This window comes from Vespa mandarinia, chromosome 2 (genome assembly GCF_050613455.1).
Source record: "Vespa mandarinia isolate Hongniang chromosome 2, ASM5061345v1, whole genome shotgun sequence".
Lineage (NCBI taxonomy): Eukaryota > Metazoa > Arthropoda > Insecta > Hymenoptera > Vespidae > Vespa > Vespa mandarinia.
The window spans coordinates 16,275,799-16,299,394 of record NC_140811.1 but is presented as its reverse complement, the minus strand read 5'-3'; the positions used below and the strand labels follow the sequence as shown (position 1 = coordinate 16,299,394).

Below are 23,596 nucleotides of genomic sequence, written 5' to 3'. Positions count from 1 at the left end.
TTCCTTTTTTCTTTTTTTTTCTTCGTCAACGTTGCTTTCTGCCTTTCATTATTTCTTATCAGAGAAAAGACACGGACGATAAAATGAAAAGAAATTCAAGGTAACGCGTGTTACGAGTATACTTACAAGTTTGAAAATATCTTTCATAATTTTTTTTCTGAATCATTCCATATTTATGCGCATTTATAACTAAATCTGTTCTTATAATATTATTTTTGTGGAATCATCATTGAAAATAATGTTATCTCTCGTTTTTCTTTTTCTTCTTCTTCTTTTTCTTCTATTTTTTTTTCCCTAATTGTTTTAATGAAGGTAAACGCGCGATGGTAAAACATTTTCTACAAATAAGAAAACGTTCGATCACTTCTTTCGTTTTCTATACAAGTCAACTTTTTGATGTGGTAAAAGGTAATATTTTGCAACGTGTTAAATGCAATATTTTTTGTCCGATTATTATTATTTTTGTTGTTATAATAATAATAATAATAATAATAATAATAATAATAATAATAATAATAATAATTATAATTATTATTATTATTATTATTATTATTATTATTATTATAATTATTATTATTATTATTATTATTATTATTATTATTATTATTATTATTATTATTATTATTATTATTATTATTATTATTGCTAAGTGAAACGAGTGAGTGTAAAAAGTTTAATATATATAAGATGATTGAGTTATATTTTTACTAGTCAATTTTGATATAGTCAAAGATAATATTTTCAATCGTTTTAAGAGCCATAACAGTAAAACAATTTATAGTGGAGAGTTAATTCTTAAATAAGATTTGGTTGCAGTAACATAACATATTAATGTTGAATGCGCAATGTAACATATACGCAACACAATTTACAATTTTTTTCTTAAAATTTCATCAAAAGAAAAAAAAAATTATATATATATATGTAAAATAATTTTTTTTATTTATTTATTTTTTAATTACTTTCTTTTCAATATATACTTGACAATTAATAAAATACACTTTTGTATGATAATTTCTGAAGGGAAAAAGAAAAAACTCACACTGCAGGGTTAACGACCTTCTACCTGATGTGTATTCGATTCGAGAAAACGAAAATAAAGATGTAAATTATTCGGGGAAAAAAAAGAAAGAAAGAAAAAAAATATGTAAAAAAGAAAACAAAGAATAAAAGAGACCGATTTCTCACGTAATACGATCATATAACACGAAAGCAGCAGCAGCAGCAGGCATCCATATAGTAGTAGTTACATTTGAATCGATCGGTAATACGCTTTTACATATCTATCTTCTAGAGAAATATATATTGACGAAGTCTCTCTCTCTCTCTCTCTCTTGGAGAGACGAAGAGAAAACTCTTCGTCGGAGTGAGGGGGGGGGGTTTGATACGAGTATCTCTCTTTCTCTTTCTCTCACTATTTTTCTCTTCAGAGCGCGCAAGCGTTTGCTACGTTTACCTTCTTTCTGACACGATGCCGCCGGATACACAGAGTCTAGGTTTCTCCCTTTTTTTTTCTTCTTCCCTTCCTCCCTTTTACCCTCTCGCAGGTACGGATTAAACGCGCGCGTATGTCGAGAAACAATGGCGCACCAGCCGCTCTCTGTTCTCTCTCTCTCTCTCTCTCAAATCTCGACGAATACGTATGCATATATATATATATATATATATATATATATTATATATATATACACAGTATACGAATACACACACATACAGATGAGAAAATGTGAACGAGTGTGTCTGTGGCCTACGAAGAACTGCAATCAGGTCCTGGCAAAGGGTGTAGCATTTCATAAAGGTCACATCCACGAGCGTATTCCTCCTCCCTGGGGATTATTAAAATCAACCCCCGCGTGCTACCAAGCACATCGACGAGAGTTTTCTTCTCTCCTCTTCTACTTTCGTTCCCTTTTTTTATCTGCCCTTTTTTATCAACTCTCTCTCTCTCTTTCTTCCTCACTTCTTTCTTCCTTCTCTTCTCTTCTCTTTACTTCACTTCACTTCACATCACTTCAGTTCTTCGTCCCCCTTCTCGTTACATACTCGTTTCAACTTTCTACTCTTTCTACTTTGATCGAGTTCTCTATTTCCCTCTCTCTCTCTCTCTCTCTCTCTGTCTGTCTCTTGTTTTTTTTTTGCTTTTTTTCTTCCTCCTTCCTCCTTCCTTCCTTCCTTCCTTCCTTCCTTCCTTCCTTTCTTCTCTTTCTTCTTTCTTTCTTTCTTTCTTTTCTTTATATATTCGACCGTTCTCGTTATATAATTATTTTATACTTTTTCTTCTTCTTCTTCCTCTTCTTCTTCTTCTTATTTTTCGATTTTCATCAGATTTTATTTCTCTTTTCTTCACTTCATCGATTTTTCTCGTTAGACATCAGTTTTTTAAGAATTTCTCTTAAATATCTTTACATATTTTTTATTCTCTTCTTATCAATAATTCGTTAATTTTTTTTTGCCCTAACAAGAGTCTACGTTGCATTCTGTCTGTATGTATGTCTGTCTCTTTCTCTTTTTCTTTTTTTTTTTTCTCTTATTTGGCCTTTATTCACTTCACTTCTTCGGTCCTTCTTGTTACACTCTCATCACATATTTTTTGTTTTCTTTTATTTTGCTCACATTTCCTTTCTCTTTCTCTCTTTCTATCTTTCATATTTGCCAATTTTTTTCCTAACGAGAGCCTACTTTTATATTACCGTTACATTGAGCTCTCTCTCTCTCTCTCTCTCTCTCTCTCTCTCTCTCTCTCTCTCTCTCTCTCTCTATCCCTCTTTGTTTCTGTCTTTGTCTCTCTCTTTCCTTTCGTCTCTTCTCTATTTCTCTTTTATTCACTACACTTTTTCATCAACTTCTTGTTACATATTTACTTATTTCGATTTTTATCATATTTTCTCTTGTTCCCTCTTTCTCTTCCTTTTTCCCAATTTGTCGATTCTTTCATATAACGAGAACGGTTATTTACTATTCATTACTATTATCTTATTATTTTATTAAATATATATATATATAAAATATATATATTTTACTATATATTTACTATAATTATATTATTTTATTGAATTCACTCTTTCTGTTTCTATTTTTTTTTTTTCTTCCTTCCTACTCTTTTCTTTACTTCACTTCCTCGATCCTTCTTACGTACTTGTTTTATACTATTTCTTAGATTTCAATGATCTATTTTCTTTCTCTCTCTCTCTTTTCTTTTTTCTTTCTTTCTATTCAGTTAACTTTTTCGCTTTCTCTCATTGGGTATCTATTTATTTCGATTTTCATCACACTTTTTCTCTCTTTCCCATATTTCTTATTTTATTTGATTTATTTGATTTATTTTATATATTTTTGTTTATATTCTCTTTCAGTACGCCAATCTTTTTCCGTAAAATAAATTATTTTATCGTTACAACGAATTTTCATTCTCTCGTTATTCCTTTTCGTTCTTCTTTACTTATCTTAACTTCAACTTCGCTTAAATTCACTTCTCTTTGAGTCTTTTTCATAATACTTATAGTTTCTTATATATACATATATATATTTTTTTTTATTTTTATCGCATTTTCTCTCTCTCTCTCTCTCGCTCCTCTTTTTGTTCCTCTTTTTCTTAAAATTTTTCAATTTTTCTCTTTTTTTTTTTTTTTTCTTTTTCAACGTAACAAGAAAATCTACTTACATTATCATATCATTACATCGAATTTCTTCGGTCAACTGTTATCTGACACATATCCATCAGTATATACGCGACCTTTCTCATAGACCTCGGTATAACAACAATGAATATCATACCTTCTTCGTTATTCCTTATGAGAGAAACGTTTTACCGATAGGCCTTCGTGTCTATATAATACGTGTACATGTATATGCGTGATGTATATTATTACATGCCGATACGAATAACACGAGTTACAAAGCTATGGCAAAAGCTTTCGTGCATCTATGGAAGAAAGACGATAATAACGTTGTAATAAAATCGTCGGTATCATCCTCTAATGTTGAGACAAGTCTTACGATGCGCCATGTGTTTTACGTTAGCTAACACCTATATATATATATATAGTTTTCACATCGTGCATGTCTCTTCTTAATAAAATCGATCGATCCGACCTGAATTTCTTCATATTCTTGTAAATTCTGGAAAAGAATGAAAGAAATAGAATTGTATATCTAAGATGGGAAGAATATTTAAAAAAAAAAATTTCATTCCTTCTTTCATCTTTTTTTTTTTTTCCTTCGATATAGATAATTTTATATGTTAATATACTCCATATTGCCTTCTTTTGAATATCATAAATCGAGAGGAAAATATGAAAATTGTTCTCTCTCTCTTTCTCTTTTATTTACCAATAATATATCATATCCTCTTAACAAGGTAAATCTTGAAAATATGAACGATAATAAAGTGTAAATCTTGAATGCGTAAGCATCGAACAGGGAAAAAGATCCGAGAGAGGAAGTCCATTTAACAAAGCGCGATGAGATGTTGCTTCGAGGTTAAAAATATAACGTTAAAGCGTTGAAAGATACGCACTAGGGAACATCGGTGGCATACTTGCCCTCCGATGTTTTTTTTTATTTTATTTTATTTTTTTTTTTTTTCCTTTGTTTTTTTATATAATTTTTTCTTTTTCTTTTTTTTTCTTTTTTTTTTTTTGGCTGTTTCATAAATATTAGATCAATGTTAGTGTATGGGATAGCGATATCAGTAGAAAAACAGAGAGAGAGAGAGAGAGAGAGAGAGAGAACGGGCAGGGTTATAGCTCTTTTCTAAGTGAGGATGAAAAAAAAATTATATATATATATATATATATATATATATATATATATATATATTACGCTTTAGAGTCAGGACAATAACCAGTCTTGTGGAAAGTATCCAATTTTTCTGCTCAACGGACGTATCGAAAGAGATAAATATCACTTTAAATATTCATTTTTTTTAAATATCTATCGTCAAACATATTTCATCGTTATTATAATTGTTACCGTTACCTCTTCATTGAAACATTTATAATATTATTTATAGCGGGTGTATATGAACATATATATATATATATATATATATATATATATATATATATTCATACGTATGTTCTTTTATTCTTCTTGTCTTCTTCTTTATTTTTCTTTATTTTTTTTTTCTTTTCTTAATTTTCGAATATATTATACCTATCTGTAAAATGCAAAATTTGCCTGGTAATAAACGCCTTAATACTTGAATTACCTCGAACGGCTTGAAAATCGATCGATCTAAATAAAGAGGTTTAATAGTCGCATGTATATATATATATATATATATATATATATATATATAAAAGTGCACTTGCAGGCTGTTAGGATATTTTTTTCTTCCGCCATTGTCTTCTATCTTCGCTTAAGAAAATAACTATGGGATTAGTCTCTAACCTTCTGGTGAAATTTTAAAAAGAGTAAGAAGAACAAAATTGCATTTATCCTATATAAAATAATTCATACTAGCTTTTTCATTCCCTTAGGAGATGATATGGAAGAGAAGGGTCGTCTATCGTTTTACGTGCACGTTTTAATTTTAATCGAGCTCGAAAAGTAGGCGTCGGCCGATTAGGTTTCGATCGTAAACTGTGCTTATTTGATCGGTATTATGTACATACATATATACATATATACATACATACATACATACATTATACATACATATATAAATACATGCATACATGCATACACCTAAATATATATATATATATATATATATATATATATATATACACACATACCATACATTTTGTATAATATATATATAAAAGAAGCCGACAAGGCGCTTTCTCGTTATCGTCGTCGTCCACCAAACGAATTTCGATCTGCCTTTCAAGCTCGTTCCTCGGTTACACTTTCCAACTTTTCGATCGATCCTTGCGTCAAAAATCGCAGTAAAAGCGGCTTCGTTCGATTTTCCGCTCGACACGCTTTCTCCACTCGTCTATTTACCTTGTGAATATATATATATATATATATATATATATATATACATACATACATACATACAGTTTTAACATCTACTGCGTTGATCGCTTTACTCCTACTACCAACTTGCACGCTCTAACTATCACGATAGTTTTAATTTATGTATATTTTTACACCTTCCCTATGCTTTTCTTCTTAATATTGTGATATTTCATTTTGATTTAAGCGTTTCTGTACACTCAAGATTATTTACCTTATATCTGTAGAAATTATTAATCATTTAATCAAGATTTTACATATATTAATTATGACGGTGCAAATATGTAATTATTATATGAAAGGTAATATGAAAAATTCTTTTTAATTGACCCAATTGTGTTATTCCTACAAATATCAAATATAAACGTTTGTAAAATTTTTATTCCGTTTGACCATAGAAAATTCATATTGTCCGATTGTTTTTCATCTTCGATGAGATGGGAAACTGAAAAAAGAAAAAAGAAAGAGAGAGAGAGAGAGAGAGGGAGAGAGAGAGAGAGAGAGAGATTGAGAAGAGATAGAAAAGAAAAAAAAATAAATAAATTTATAGACTCGATCAAATTCCATCGTTTCGATATATCTACAAAATCAAACGTTTTTAATATCGTTATATATGCACTGAATTTTGCAAGTAGACCAACATACATATATACATTGATACATCCATATATATATATATATATATATATATATATATATGTCCAATAAAAGTGATTGTCGTATAAACACTTAAAACTAATCACTTCAAGAATCTATGACATCATCGTCGAATCTTCGAATCTAAAGCAAACATTTGGGGGGAACAAATTTGAATCTTAAACTAAATTGAAATATTTCGAAGGAAGGAGCGAATGAAAAAAATAAGAAGAATAATAACACGGTAACGATTATTCGCATGTCCTGTGTTCATCTTTCATTTTGGTCAAGGGAAAAAAAATATAGAAAAGAGAGAGAGAGAGAGAGAGAGAGAGAGAGAGAGAGAGAGAGAGAGAGCAGAAAGTAAGGCGAGGCCCGATTAACGTCCCATTAGGCTTCACTAGGGCTTTACCTGACCGCGCCCTTAAAGACTATCCGATAATAAAATCCGCGTCATTTTGTTAAAAGCTATGACGAAAAAAGAGAAAGGTGAAAGATAAAGAGAAAGAGTGAGGGAGAGAGAGAAGGAGAGAAGAGATATCTGATATCAAGGTGTGGCCCAAGCCCTTATCACGCTACTTTCCTTCCGTTTTCATCTCTCTATCCTATCTCTTTCTCTTTCTACCTTTCTCTCTTTCTCTTTCTCTTTCTCTCTCACCCCCGCAACAATCCATTGCCTTTTTGTTCCGCGTAGCTATGTACGCTTACGCCGGCTGCGAAAGTTTATTTTAATTGAATTTTGCAAGTAGACCAACGCGCGCCTCTCGTACATATAACGGGAAAAGGCCGGGCGCGAGATGAGTCCGCGGATAGAGAACGGTTGACAATGGCTATTGTTTCTGGTGAATCCCACACGGTGCATCCAGCACCATGCGTGCCATCCATCGTTTCTCTCTTTCTCTCTCTCTCTCTCTCTCTCTCTCTCTCTCTCTCTCTCTTTCACTCCCACCCTTTCCTTCTCTTTTTTACTGTTCTCTCTGTCACATGCAATTCAGAAACCGTTCCTTTTTTTTCTTTTTTCTTTTTTCTTTTTTTTTTCTTTTTTCTTTTTTTTATATACCTCTCTCCTCACCTCTTCACTTCTATCCTTTTCTTTTCTCTTCTCTTCTCTTCACTTCTCACTCCTATTCCTTCCAGCTGACTTTCATTATTATTTCTCTCGATCAACCAACAACCGGCGTCGTTTCATAGTAGTCCCGGAATGTCACGTGGCTTTGGAGTGAAGGAACTCGCAAGAGTTCTTTCCTTTTTTTTTTTTTGTACGTGGAAAACGGTACAAACTACAAGCTGCGAGGTCGAAGGGAATCGCGCTGGAGGAGTAGGGGGAAGAGTATTACAGGGATGGGAGGAAGAGGAGGTGTAGTAGAGGTACGTGGATGGTGGTTTCCCTGTTCATCGACCACAGCTTGGGTCAAATCGATCGGTTCTCTCTCTCTCTCTCTCTCTCTCTCTCTCTCTCTCTCTCTTTCTTTCTATGTATCTATCTATCTATCTGTCTATTTGTCTATCTCTATCTCTATCTTTTTCTCAGTGCGTCTGGGAAACCGGTTTCTTTCTACCAATGAAACATTAACGCCAGCGGGTTCTATCCATGCTCTCTATCTATCTACTTATCTATCTATCTAACTATCCAGCTATTTATCTATCTCTTTTCATCTACTTACTTAGAAAGTACTCCCGTCCGGTGGTAAGGCCTCTAAATAGTAGGAAATCTCAAACGATCCACGTTTGCTGCATTTTGAAATTGATGAAGAGCTTGAAAGATCATCCTTCAGTGTAATGATAATAAAGTAATTATAAAAGTAGCCTCTTATAATTTTACTTTATTATTATTATTATTATTATTATTATTATTATTATTATTATTATTATTATTATTATTATTATTAGTTTCATCTATCTGATAGTAATGAATATATTCAATTTTTCTAACACTTTTTAATGATCATAATGGAATACGCGAATATATATATATATATATATATATATATATATATATATATAAATATAAATATAAATTTAAATTTAATCTTATCCTTACGACCGTGTCCCTATCGACAAGACAAACCAAGATCAAAGACTCCAGATTATCATGTAATCGATCATTCTGAGCCTTGACCTCTTTTAACCAAGAAGCACATGATGATGATGCTGTGTCCTCGAGTATAGTCTTAACAAAATTCCATTCTCTATCTTTCAATCTCACCCTACCTCCCTTCCTCCCTAACCTCTCTTTATCTATTCATTCATCTTCGTCATTACATCAGAATATTTGTTCCTTTACATACTTTTCGACGATTCTCGGTATCGTTTTCTACGTATTATATCTAATCTTATAAACATTTTTGCATTAATGAGTTAACGATGAACATTATTCTTAAGAATATCAGAAGAAAGAAAAAGAAAAAGAAAAAGAAGGAGAAAGAGAAAGAGAAGAAGAAGAAGAAGAAATGGCGGTCGGGTCGATAGCGGTCGAGGTACCCGTGTATATTCCGTACGCGGCAAGTTAGCCGAGCTAACGGTGCTCTGAAGCGGTTAAGTAACGGGTTGCGCCACGACGATTTGTCGTCGTTGTACTTTTATTTCACGCGGGACGAGATACTTCCACGAATATATATCCATCCTTCTTTCTTCCTCCACGTCATCCTGAACTCTTCTTCATTCTCTTCCTCTTATATATTTCTCTTAACCCTTAATCTCTTCACTCATCCCTTCTCTTTCTTTTTCTCTTTCTCTTTTTCTCTTTTCTTTTCTTTTCTTTTCTTTTTTTTTCCCCCTCTCTTCCCTCTTCATTTCGAAGGAAGGATATCAAGGCCAATCAAATTTGCCGTTCTACAAAAGATTCTCTCACCAATAATATAGTAGCGGTACCGTTCATCGTCGTCATCATCATCATCATCATCATCATCATCATCATCATCATCATCATAGGATTCTAATCACGACTCGATAAATGGTCCGGAAGTTAACGACCGAGCTACAACGTCATCTCCGTCGTTGAATACGAAGAACTCTTCTCTATCCTCGAGAGTTCTTCGACCGATCGATAAAACCGTTCGTTGCCGACATTACAACTCTTTTTCTTTTTCTCTTTATTCCGCTACCCCTCCTCTTCCCGCCTATCCTTTTTTTCTTCTCCTTTCTTTTCTTTTTTTCTTCCCTCCCCTCCCCTTTTTTCTCTTTCTTTTTTTTCTTCTTCTGCACGCGTGCACTTACGTTACTTCAGTTAGTTATTGCTTATTCAAGATTATTTATTCCAAGAACGTAGACGCCAATCTCAGGAGAGGGCCAGCAAATTTACGTAATATCTCGTTTCTAAATCTACTTCGTCGAGGTTCAAGGACGACTTTTTCGTTTGCTTCATCATATAACGGGTCTCCTATGAGAGAGAGAGAGGGGGGAGCGGTAGAGAAGGGGTAGGAAAAAGGAGAGAGAGAGAGAGAGAGAGCATATATGTATATATGTACAATAAATATCTATGTCAATTTGCATATATATATATTTATATATAATACTATACCTAATGTTTGAAAATTCATACCAATTTGTTTTATCATGGAAGTAATATTCAACTCAGAGATTTCTTTCCAAACACATCCAAACCCCCCCTCGCCCTGTTATAACATTAATTTGTATTATTCATATCGATTAAAATTAACATATATTTGCTGAGAAAAATAATATTTACGATTTTTTTCCTTTCTTTTTTTTTTTCTTTTTTTTCTTCTTTTTTTCTTTTTTTGAATATGAAATCGAATATGAAATTTGAAATCTGTTTGATCGACGGATTACATGGATTTAATATTTAAAAAAAAAAAAAAATAAAAAAAAAAAATAAAAAAAAGTATGGGTAACGAAAAGAAAAAAAAAAGAATAATACGTTTATTGTATTCATAAATTTCCAAAACTGTAACTTCTCTAGTTATTACTATGCTTCCATAAATTATTTTATCGTCCATTTATACCCGAGAACAAAGTTTTAATTATTTAATCGAATTCCTCAATTTTCTATCCAAACATTTGACTCTCAATGAACAAACAATTTATCGAGTTCTCTAATAATTTAGTGTTGACAACAGATTAGTCTTGCACGAGTAAAAAAAGATATTTTACGTCTTTTGTGATTACATCTTGAAAAAAAATTTAACATCTGCAGCCACTACTACTGTATTCCATAAATTGTTCTGTCCATTTAAACAAAAAGATAGTATAAATTATTTAATCGTATCATCGATTCTTTGTTCTTTTTTCTTTTTTCCCTTTTTTCCCCTGTTGAAACTTGATTCAATAACGAATAATTGATTGAGTTTAGAATCAAAACTAGAACTAGAAAAGAAAAAAAAAAAAGTAATATTTTCAATCGATACTGTTTGACATAAATTATTTTATTGTCCATTTGAAAGAAGACGAAAAAAAAAACAATCTAAATGATTTAATCGAATTTTCAACATTTTTTTCTTTTTTACTTTCCTTCTTTTTCGTTTTTTTTGTTTCTTCTTTTTTTTTTTTTTTTTTTTTTTTTCTTTTCTTTTTTTCCATGGAAACTGAATTCTATAATGAATCAGTTGATAGAGTTTTAAATTAAAACTAGAACTGAAAGAACAATGCTCAGTTCAAAATAATCGAAAAGGAAACGTCGTCGTCATTTAGCTGTCCGAGATCTCAATGATCGCGTTGAGTTTCGCGAGCATCGAACGACGAAACCAAACGCGATCGCGGATGCGTGTCCCGATTCGACGAGGCTCACGACAGTATCTGTTCCAGGCCGGCGCGTTCCTCGATTTCTCTTCCTGCTTCGAAGTCTCGTTGCTCTGCTCTCTCCCTTCCACCTTTCGTGACGAGAATCTCGTCGAGATTTTTGCTGTATTTCTAGTTACGAACATGAACTGTTACTAGCTACTATTTACCTGCTATTATTATTACCGATACTACTGCTAGCTACTATTTACGTGCTATTATTATTACCGATACTACTACTAGCTACTATTTACCTGCTATTAATATTACCAACACCACCATCACTACTATTACTACTACTATTGATATCACTAACTACTATTTACTTGCTATTATTATTACTAATACTACTAGTACTAATACTACTAGCTACTATTTACTACTAGTTACTATTTACTACTAGTTACACAATTTACCTGCTATTACTATTACTATTGCTACTGCTACTATTACTAGCTACTATTTACCTGCTATTATTATTACTATTGCTACTAATACTATTACTAGCTACTATTTACCTGCTATTATTATTGCTACTGCTACTGGTAATATTACTAGCTACTATTTACCTGCTATTATTATTACTACTGCTACTACTACTATTAATACTATTATTATTACTGCATACTATTTACCTGCTATTATTATTGTTACTGCTACTGGTAATATTACTAGCTATTATTGTTGTTATTATTCTTGTAATTTGGGGATGTTATAAGTAAAATAGTGTTACAGATTCGGGCCAATCGTGTTGTATAAACTTAATGTTAAAAAACGATCGCTCGAGGGTTATCGTTTTGAAAGTCAAACGAGCGTGTTCCAATAGGTTCATTGAACTCTCTACCCTAACAAACCCGTTTTCGTGTCGGATTTTTAGTATCTCACGTGTACGTACATAACGTGTGTTTAACGTTTCTTTCTCTCCCCCTCCCCTCTCTCTCTTCCTTTCTCTGTCTGTCCGTCTATATTTCTTCCTCATTCTCGACGAAGTTCCACTTGACTTTTCTCTTTACCTCCTTCGCATACGTACGTGCCTTTTAAATGAACGGCCGACTTTATTATTATTAAGATTCACCACGAACGTCGTTGGTTTATGTAGTCACTAGTACATAATGGTTGCCAATAAACGTGCCGTGCTAACCCGAGACTATGACTCGAGTTTCGAGTTTTGCATGGGCGAAAAGGAAGAATCGATATTATGGCACTGTCGTCGTTGTTCTAGAAGAGAAGGATTTTCAAGCCTCACACCGTACTTTGGTGGTGGAAACCTTATATATTCGATGGTGTGACTCATGCTTGTTTGCTTGCTTGCTTGCTTTTAGGGACACGTAACTCTCAGCCCGTATTCTCACCTAGAAAACTATATTCTCCATCGGCATTGTTTCTCACTCGTTCGAAATTGAACTCTCTCCACCTTTTTCCCCTAACCCTTTCTTCTCTCTCTCTCTCTCTCTCTCTCTCTCTCTCTCTCTCTCTCTCTCTTTCTCTCACTTTATTCTCGCAACAACACCTATCCCACCCTTCGACCTTTCAAGCTCACTTCACCAAGCTCTTTTCAAACCCAATCGTCACGATATTTCCATTGAGACCTCCGTTAAACCGTGACGATAGGGAGGCGACCATCTATACGATATAATAATGACTTCTCGTGCGTAACCCCACGCTACAGAATTACGCCAATGACCGAATAGCCCGTCGACCTTGTTCGCGTTTAACGAAACTCCATCATGGGGACGATATATATATATATATATATATATATATATATATATCGTTCTTTCTGGTCTCGTTCATAAACAGTACATTCAACTTGCATCTTAGAGAATAAATTTGCTTCGTCTAATTAACGTCCATGGAGGGTTGGGGTGAAGAGGGAGGGGTAGGGAGTAAGGTAGAAGGAGAAATAAGAAGAATAGAGAAGGGGAAGGAAGGGTAGGCGCACTCAGCGTAAACGTTATTAACGAAGATCGGAAAGAAAGATCTAAAGAAAAAGAGAGAGAAGAGAGAGAATCTTCGCGGTTTACGCGTAGAATATTCGCAGAGTGTAACCGTGGCCTTGGTTCAAGCGCGAGCTGCTTCCGGAAGAGGTTAATACCCGAAACGCATCGCTGCCTTCGAGGTCTGGAGCGTGTCGCTCGGATGGTTCGAAACTAGCCTCTTATATATATATATTTATATATATCAAGCTATTTATAGAAGCTATTATATATATATATAATATATATATAATATATAATATATAATATATAAAATAGCTTTTATATCTAACTTCGTCTTGCTCTTCTTTCGACATTTCTCATCATTCTATCAATTTATATTTCTATAGGAAAATATATTCCCGGAAAATAAATCGGTAAACGTTTGAAATATCTTCTCAAATATCGATCACAAGTTGATCGAGAGGAAGGCAGGGAGAGAGAGAGAGAAATCATCGACGTAGAAATAGTTTTTCGTTGACGTAATATGTAATCGTTAAACGGTAAAAGAAACTTTGATGATATGATGACAGCAAGAGGATTGGAAAAGGACCCAGGTATATTGGAGTTCTCTAGCCGTTTAAAGCTAGTCAACGCGTCACGGTAAATCGTGGCCGCGTTTGTTGGTCAATTAAAGTCTGGAGCAACAACCGGTGTACAAACTGTGGTGGTAGAAGGCGAACGATCGTCGTCGGTGAACGTCCGCAGGGGGTCGTCGACCTAAGCCGGCAAGAGAACGAACTCCGGCGTCTCCGATTTGTTGTACGTGCCTCTCTTACGTTACCGTCGACAGGGAACTTCGACGTTCTTCGTCGTACTTACCGTTCTCGGCTTCGTAGAATTTTCCGTATCCATTGGATTTTCGTGCCTGTTCTCCTGCGAGAAAAGAAAAAGAACGAGAACGCGAATGATTATAGATCGCAGTTCTTTTTTTTTTTTATTCTTACGTTCGTAAAGATCTTATTAATAGAATCATAGGTTCTATATAAAAAAAAACTAGAAATAAAATCGAGAATTAAAAGAGAATACCAATCGAATTATATTTTTTTCTTTATTCTCTTTTCTTTTTTTTTCCTTGTTCCCAGCAATTGTTTCGCAGTCAGCCGCAAGGCGCAACGCCGCAACAATTACAATTGCTACAACAGCAACAGCAACAGCAACAACAACAACAATATCTGGCCGCGTCTCAGGCTCAACAGCAACAACAACAGCAACAACAGCAACAACAAAATTTTCCCACGGCACCGTACACCGTTATAAGTGGACAAGAACCATATGTAGGAGCTTTGATAGCTGGTGCACCGCCACCAGTGGTACCTCAGTATTATGGAGTTGGCCCGTGGGTTTATCCCGCTGGTCTACTACCGCAAGCACCTCCGCAAGCTGCGGCCCCACCGCCACCGAGACGACCGTTAACACCTTCCTCGGCAGCGGCCGCGGCGGCTGCGGCCCAAGACACCGCAAATAATTTGGCACAAACGGTAAACGTATAGAAATCTTAATTCTTTTTCGTTCAAATAAAAAATGTGTTTTTATGTTTCTTTAACGTAACCTACTTGAGATTCCATTCATAATAAAATTCGTAACACTTATTTATTTCTTTCTTCGTAATTTTTTATTCAGGTTCAAGGTCAATATCAGGTTATACCAGCTTATTACGATCAAAATGGATCCATAGTTATGGGCGGTGTACGCGGCCTTAGTTCCGCGGCAACTCCGATGAGATTAGTCAGCCCAGCACCCGTTCTAGTGAACAGAGCTCCTTCTCAACCACCTCCTGGACCACCTGCTCCTCCACCACCGAGTCTTTATTCACAGGCGACCCCGACATCGCATAGTAATGCCACGCCTGGTGAATGTTTAGGTAATATATCTTAGTGATAATAAACGTCACAGTTTTTCCATTGAATCCAAACTCTAAACGAGATCGGTTCATCTACGTTACGATTTCTATATTATGATTTCATGTTGAACGCGCATGTGTATATTTTTTATGTTCAAACAGTTTGAAAAAATCACGTTTGATATATCCTAATTTTAATATTATAACGTCTTATCTATCTGTCATCGATCGTTGCATTTTGTATATAAATCATGTTTGTCTGTGCGATCTGTTAACCATATTGTGACTAAAATACAACATATATATATATATATACACATATATTTATGTATGTATATGTAAATGATATCTCATTATAAATGCAATAAATCGTGTACGTGTGCATGTGTACAGATGTATCGACTAAAGCTTTTAGACGGTATATGGTTTTGTAACACAGGCCGAATTCTCATTGATAACTAAGAGTGTTGTGTATGGGTTGCGGGCTTTCGGTGCAGGTCTGGCAGCGTGCAGCGCAGCAGCGGTTGTTGCGCAAGCTCAAGCAGTTGCCGCACAACAGGCACAACAACAAGGATCAGGACTTGCCGCAGGTCTGGCGGCTTTAGGATATGGAGGTTCTCCTCTTGGAGCATTGGGCTCACCTGCCCAACTTCAAACAACAGGTATTTAATCCCGTCGAGTTGTCCTCGTTTTCACGTTTTATTAATAACTCTTATCAACCTTTGACTGATGTGAAAGAATTGTGTTGTACATAATTTACTAAACGTGGCCTTTGCATGCTTTTATTATCGTCATTAATTATTTCATTTTGTTTCGTTATAAACATCTCTTGTCAAACATTCAAAAATAAAAAACGATTGAATCCATGATCCGGGGATATGAAGAGATGATTTAGAAGGATGAAAAAAGATCGTTGAAAAATAATAGAACAATGAATTTATTTAATTTGCTTTATTGATTTTATTTTATTATTTTTTTTTTTTTCTTTCTTTCTTCGTTTCTTTTTTTTTCTTTTTTTCTTCATAATCTACGTTAATCTGTTCAGGTTTGGGACTTGGAGCATCATCGACAGGAAGAAGGGATTCCTTTGATAGGAATACATCGGCATTTAGCCCAAGTTTGGAATACAGTCGAGCGAAATGGCCACAAAGTTATGGAGCTCTTGGTAAATATATACTTTTGTTATATAGAACTACATTTTTTTCTCTGTATCTCTGTTTCTCTTCGAACAATATTTAAAGAAAATTTGAAAGTGTCGTATAAAATTTTGTAAAAATTACTTTGTTTAGGTACAGTAACGGCTTCGCCAAGTCCATTAGGATTATCTTTAACTCCACCACCAACTTTGGGAGGATCTTTGGGTGGACTTGTAGGAGGTGCGAATCGAGTATCAGCTGCTCCAGGTGCCGAAGCTAAATTCCGTGCAAGCGCTGTACCAGCATTAACAGCTAATGGTGTATTCGGTTCGAGCAGTTCTCTTTTCCCAAATTTGGTCGGTAAAGCAGGCCGTACCGGAGCTACGAATATCGGGGATAAAAATGCTGGAGGTCGATCTCGTCTTTTGGAGGATTTTAGAAATAATCGGTTATTGTCCTTTTTCAATTTTATACTTTAAAATATATATAGAAATACATTCTCCATGAATAAATTACAAAAATTGTCTATTCTCTTTCAGATTCCCGAGTCTTCAATTACGTGATTTGGTTAATCATATCGTTGAGTTCAGTCAAGATCAACATGGTTCACGTTTCATTCAACAAAAATTAGAACGTGCTTCTGCCAGCGAGAAACATCTCGTATTTCAAGAGATACTTGCTTCTGCTTATTCTCTTATGACAGACGTTTTTGGGAATTATGTTATACAAAAGTTCTTTGAATTTGGAACGCCCGAACAAAAATCTACTTTAGCGCAAAAGGTATGATTATTGTACACACACACACACACGCTATATATATATATATATATATGAATCTGTTATTTGCATTAATAGTTATATATCAATATTAAAAAAAAAAAAAATATATATATATATATATATATATATATAAAATGAAATAAAAAATATATTTCTTTCTCAAACGAATATATAATTTACAAATTGTAGGTTCGAGGCCATGTGTTACCTTTGGCACTACAGATGTATGGCTGCAGAGTAATACAAAAGGCTCTTGAATCTATTGGGCCGGAACAGCAACAAGAAATTGTACGAGAATTAGATGGGCATGTATTGAAATGCGTTAAAGATCAAAATGGAAATCACGTTGTTCAAAAATGTATCGAATGCGTCGAACCAAGAGCATTACAGTTTGTTATCGGTGCATTTGCTGGACAAGTTTATTCATTGAGTACTCATCCGTATGGATGTAGAGTAATTCAACGTATATTGGAACATTGCACTCCTGAACAAACACAAGGGATTTTACAAGAATTGCATGCCGCCACCGATCAGCTTATACAGGATCAATATGGTAATTACGTCATTCAGCATGTACTCGGTGAGTAAAATTATTTATACGATATAATTCCTATCCTTATCTATCTATATTTATTTTCTTATAAATCGCTTTATTAACTTTCGTCTTAGAGCATGGAAAGCCAGAGGATAAAACACAATTGATTAGTAGCGTCAGGGGTAAAGTACTTGCACTATCACAACACAAATTTGCAAGCAATGTTGTGGAAAAATGTGTTACCCATGCTACGAGACAGGAACGCGCCGTTCTCATTGAAGAAGTTTGCGGTTTTAATGACAAGTAAATAAATTTTTTTTTATTATACATTTTTTATATATATATAGAGATATATATATATATATATATCTCTAGTTGTACATGTGGAATAGCCCATACCAATATATATATATATATATATATATATATATATATATATATATATATATATATATATATCCCTAGTTGTAAGATATCCCATACCAACTTTGAGCTCAGTTAAAACAATTTGCGCATTGCATGATTCATGAATTTTTTTTTGTTTTTGTTTTTTTTTATGATCGAATTGGAAATACGTTTTCAAATCTGCTGATGATTATTTCCGAGACTTCAAAGAATATATAGTGTTTTTTTGGAAGTTAAAATTGTTCATTTTATATAAATGATGGCTGCTCAAAGAGCATTCCTGGGATAAAATTATTTTGAGATGTGCACAACTAAGGGATATATATATATATATATATATATATATATATATATATATAATGTTGAACTTATTAATTATATGATTATTCGATTGATTTGTTTGCAAACTAGCGCGCTCAATGTTATGATGAAGGATCAATACGCTAATTACGTGGTACAGAAGATGATAGATGTGGCAGAGCCTGCACAACGTAAAGTGTTGATGCACAAGATTCGCCCGCATTTAGGAAGTCTCCGCAAGTATACGTATGGCAAGCATATAATCGTTAAATTAGAAAAATTCTTCATGAAGACAGCATCCGCTATGGGAGTATCAACGCCAGCTGGTGCCTCGAATAATAGCGGAGATCTTGGACCGATCGGACCTCCAGCATCCGCTGCTGGTACTGTTTCTACGCCGGCGCAACAGTCCACGCAGGTTTTATAAGCGCACGATTTTTGAAACTCTCTTCTCTCCCCCCCTCCCACCAAATAAGCAGAAAATTTTCACATGCCCGACACCACCATACTTTACGGTAAACATCGACTAGGCTCATCATTCTACATTTATCTGTTTACATCACCATATTTTACGCATTTCGAGAGTTACGTTATGATTATCTTTCTTCAAGTATAACATACTAAGAAAGAATGAAAGAAAGAAAGAAAAAAAAAAGTAAAAAAATTAATCTAGAATTTAGCAGGTTCGTTAATGCAAAGAATGGATGGTTGTTATTATTTCTTACAGCATTATTAAACTTACGTTATTTGTACAGATTTTCGAAAATTTCATTGATAAAATGAGAATCATGGCACGATATATATATATATACACATACACTGACACACACACATATATATATATATACACACATATATATATATATATTTTTTTTTTCTTTCATGAAAAATAAGTGTCTCCGAAAAAGGGGAAACGAAAAAGGAAGAAAGAAAAAGAACACGCAAATTCGTAGATTCGATGGTTAAGAAAAAAAAAAGAAAGAAAGAAAGAAAGAAAGAAAGAGAGAAAGGAAAGGTGTGCGATAGTGCATTTTTTCTATCGTTGCATTATTAGAGAAGAAAATATATTCTTCGAGAGTTTCATGTATTAATTGAATTGTATTCAAATATCGTAAAGAGGTTAGCATTATTAATGACGTTCGTCAATGAGTTTTCGTTTGAGAAGACGGTAAGCTATGGGCATGTTATATATAAACAAACAAACAAACAAAATAATAATAACAACAACAACAAGAAGAAGAAGAAGAAGAAAAAAGAACAAAAGAAAGAATGAAACTGATAGATAAACGAATATACGCGAAATTAATCGTGGCGGCTAAGATGGATATATATATATATATATATATATATATATATATATATATATATATATATATGCTGAAATATATAAAAGAAATCGTTCGAAGAGATATGATTAAATCTCACATAAATAATGATTAAAGATCGAAAAGTGTTATCGAAAGGTTTGTAGAAGTTAAAGCAGCAACTCTGCTAATGTGTTTAGAACTAAAAACAGGGCTAGATAGAGAGAGAGAGAGATAGAGAGAGAGAGAGAGAGAGAGAGAGAGAGAGACAGAGAATGAGAGAATGAGAGAGAGAGAGAGAGAAAGAGAGAGAGACAGATAGAGAATGAGAGAATGAGAGAGAAAGAGAGAGTGAGACAGATTTCGACGATGATTAGGAGCCGAGAGAGATGACCGTATTTCGCGCAGATGTATTAAATCGTAAAAGTGCGTAATAATAAGAGCGATTCGAAGTGAGTTTGTCGGCTATAGTAAGAGAAACTCGGCATAGGAAAAAAGAAAATAAAAAAAAAAGGATCGTGGATGAAAGAGAGAAAAACTACTAAAAAGGGGATGTTAGAGCCAGCTAGCATAGTTGTTAGTGTGCTGGATGCATTTATATTGTATTGCGCGCGCGCGCGCGACAAGCATGTACCGCGTAATAAATATAATAAGCAGCGTTTAAATAATCGTAAAAGCAAAAAAAAAAGCAAAAGAAAAAAAAAAGAAGTCGCGAAAAGATGCTCAACCAACATCTTATTCATAAATCTTTCGCGAGTCTCTGCATGTAAAACGAAACGGTAGTCCGAAATTTTTCGCGTTTTTTTTTTTTTTTTTTTTTTTAAGTTTTTTTTTAATTTTCTTTTCTATTCTTTTTTCGTGCGGGTTTCTTTTTTCTTTTTTTTTTTTTTCTTTTCCCCTCGTTTCGCGGTATATACTTGATCAAAGCACGTATTTGCAACAAATATAAACAAAGATGAAGTAAGGTGAAGAGTTTGAGAGAATAAAGATTAGGAGTTATACAGATACATTAGCATTTGACATGAGAACAAAGCAAAAACAAGCAAACATACATACATACATACATACATACATACATACATACATACATACATACATACATACATACATAAAACATACATAAAACATACATAAAACATACATACATACATACATACATACATACATACATACATACATACATACATACATACATACATACATACATACATACATACATACATACATACATACATACATACATACATACATACATACATACATACATACATACATACATACATACATACATACATACATACATACATACATACATACATACATACTAATAAATTAACTAACTGAAGCACCCACTGATTTGACCTTGACCGCTGATGATCATCTGCCCCCTGACTGCTTCGAACGTTCATATTGAAAGAAAACAAAAAGACCAACTTTAATAATCGCTCATTTTTTACATCGTGACAAATTTCGGAGGCGAACGGAAAGATATAATTATTAATATTATTATTATTATTTTCTAATTTTCTTTTTTTTTCCCTCATTTCTTTTACTTTTCCTACTTATATATGTGTATATATATATATATGTATATATATATATATGTATCCATATATATATGTATATATATACACATATATATTTATTTTGTTTTCTTTCTTCCTCTTTATCTTTATTTTTTATTATTATTATATATATATATATTTTTTTCTCTCTCTAATACGTGTGGTTTACTTAGAAAGGAAAGACAGGCAAAGAATAAGGAGAAATAATGTGCCGACATTACCACATATATATACATACATATATATATTTTTTTTCTCCTTTTTTTTTCGTTTTACATTCGTTGCCCTCCGATCGTATAAAGTACGGGCGCCATTGTTTATTTTTTCTTTTCTTGATTTTTTTTTTGTTTTTTTTTCCTGTTTTATTTCTGTTTTTTGTCCTTTTTTTTTTTTTTTTTTTTTTTTATATATTACCTCTCTCTCACACATCCATCAACCAAACCTTTATCTCCTCCCCCACATTCTCCTTCGAAAGTCCCCCCCTCTCCCCCAAATCTTCCCAATCTCCCTTAGATCCCTCGAATTTTGTAAATTGTGATATAAATAAATAACAAATGTGTATAGGTACGACGTGACATCCGATCGCGCGAAGAAGCGTAAATTAAAAACGGATATTTTGTTTCTCACGGGAATTCCCTCTTTTTTAACGGACTCTGTGTATATTGTATATTATAATAATTACTAATTATATTAAATTTAAATATGTGGTTTACGTTCCCTAAATATGCTGCTGCTATTGCTGTTCCTCCTTCTCTTCCATATCCTTTCCTTACCCTCTCCTTCCTTCCTTCTCCTCTTTCATTAAAGAAAATATGAATGAATGAGTTAACATCATACATACATATATATATATATGTATATGTGTGTGTATATATGTATGTATATGTTATATATATATATATATGTATAAGATATATATATATTCTCGTTCTTCTTTTTACGATCCTTTTTAATATGTCCAAATCTCATACCATAGAAATTTTTTCCTTTCCCTATTCCACGCATCCCTTTTCTCAAATGTAAAATATAAATATTTTTGACAAAAGTATAAGCGCGTTAGGAAAGAAAAAAAGAATGAAAAAAAGAAATTCCTCCTCCCTCCTGCCTCCCTCTCCTTTTCTTTTCCTCTCTTATATCTAGAATTACTCTAACTTTCCCCTTCACCTCATCCTATGTCTTTCTTTTTCCATCCACATACTCTCCTATTTATCCGTCCTTTCCTAATTTTCAAATGATTGCAGCGTTTACGGTAATCTTCGAACGTAACTAAAAACTTATTGTATATTGTATAAACGATAACCGCGTTCTTAAACAAACAAACAAACAAACAAACAAAAAGAAAAAGATCGTCAGGAAAATAATGTGCACAAAAAAAAAAGGTGTGTATGATATATTATTTCTGCGCCATCTCCCCTCTTATTTTTTCATCCCCACCTCCCCTCTATATTCTCCATGTATTACCGGCACACTGATTACATAATTCTTTTTTTTTTTTCCCACTTTGTATTATATTATTAATGACTATATATGGAATAACGACAATTTGAAATAATAAGCCCGCCTCTCAGCTATTTTCATCGCGATCACGATGGCTACACCTTCCACATTCAAGATTTTATAATAATAATAATAATTATAATAAATGGTAATGATGAGATGATAGTGATGATGATGATGATGATGATGATGATGATAATGATTTAATATTAATATTAATAATAATAATAACAATAATAATAATAACAATAATAACAATGATGTATCAAAAAGAGAAAGATTTTTAAACACTTTGTTAGTTTTTTTTTTTTCCACAATATTTTTTCGTACTTTCCAAACTCATGTTTACTCTCTTTTATTTTATTTTTAATAACTTAAAAGAGAGAAAGAGAAAGAGAGAGAGAGAGAGAGAGAGAATTAAAGAGATAAAATGAGTCAATCCATTCGGAATGTTTATTTAAAAAAATTATCGATCAATCTAAGACAATGATGATGATAATGATGATGATGATGATGATGATCTTTCGTTTGTCAAATGAAAAATTTGTAAAATAATTACTCGCTCTCACTCGAATCGTATGTGGCTAAACTGATCGTCAATTTTTTGTTATTCTTTTATATATATATATTCCTTTTTTTTTTTTTTAACGTTCAACAAAGAGAAAGATAAAGGAAGAATCGGTAGCACGGATTTAATTAATTAAAGGTTTTTCCTCTAACACGTGGGAACACGTATAAATATTGAAAAAGAAAGGAAGGAAGGAAGGAAAAAAGGGGAGGAAAATGAAAATGACGGTGACAGTTGGATTAATAATAAATAAATAAATAAAATAACAAAAAAAAAGAAAGAAAAACGAAAGAAAAATAAATTGTCAAAAGGGTAGTGGCGATCGCGTGTGTATATTCGATTGAGTTTCA

The 23,596-nt window shown here is 33.2% G+C and overlaps 1 protein-coding gene across 4 annotated transcripts in view; it reads left to right on the top strand.

The window, feature by feature from the left end:
• pum (pumilio) overlaps window positions 1–19,687 on the top strand; it is a 63,223-nt gene extending 43,536 nt beyond the window's left edge. For 3 of the 4 annotated variants that reach the window (XM_035869855.2, XM_085655367.1, XM_085655366.1), the window contains 9 exons: window positions 14,399–14,794; window positions 14,937–15,177; window positions 15,654–15,818; window positions 16,202–16,321; window positions 16,446–16,740; window positions 16,832–17,072; window positions 17,262–17,652; window positions 17,742–17,910; window positions 18,424–19,687. In XM_035869855.2, the coding sequence (XP_035725748.1) occupies window positions 14,399–14,794; window positions 14,937–15,177; window positions 15,654–15,818; window positions 16,202–16,321; window positions 16,446–16,740; window positions 16,832–17,072; window positions 17,262–17,652; window positions 17,742–17,910; window positions 18,424–18,739 (2,334 nt within the window). In that variant the 3' untranslated portion in view covers window positions 18,740–19,687. The remainder of the gene's footprint in view (window positions 1–14,398; window positions 14,795–14,936; window positions 15,178–15,653; window positions 15,819–16,201; window positions 16,322–16,445; window positions 16,741–16,831; window positions 17,073–17,261; window positions 17,653–17,741; window positions 17,911–18,423) is intronic. The other variant, XM_035869864.2, reaches the window with a different exon arrangement.
• Window positions 19,688–23,596: the final 3,909 nt, after the last annotated feature.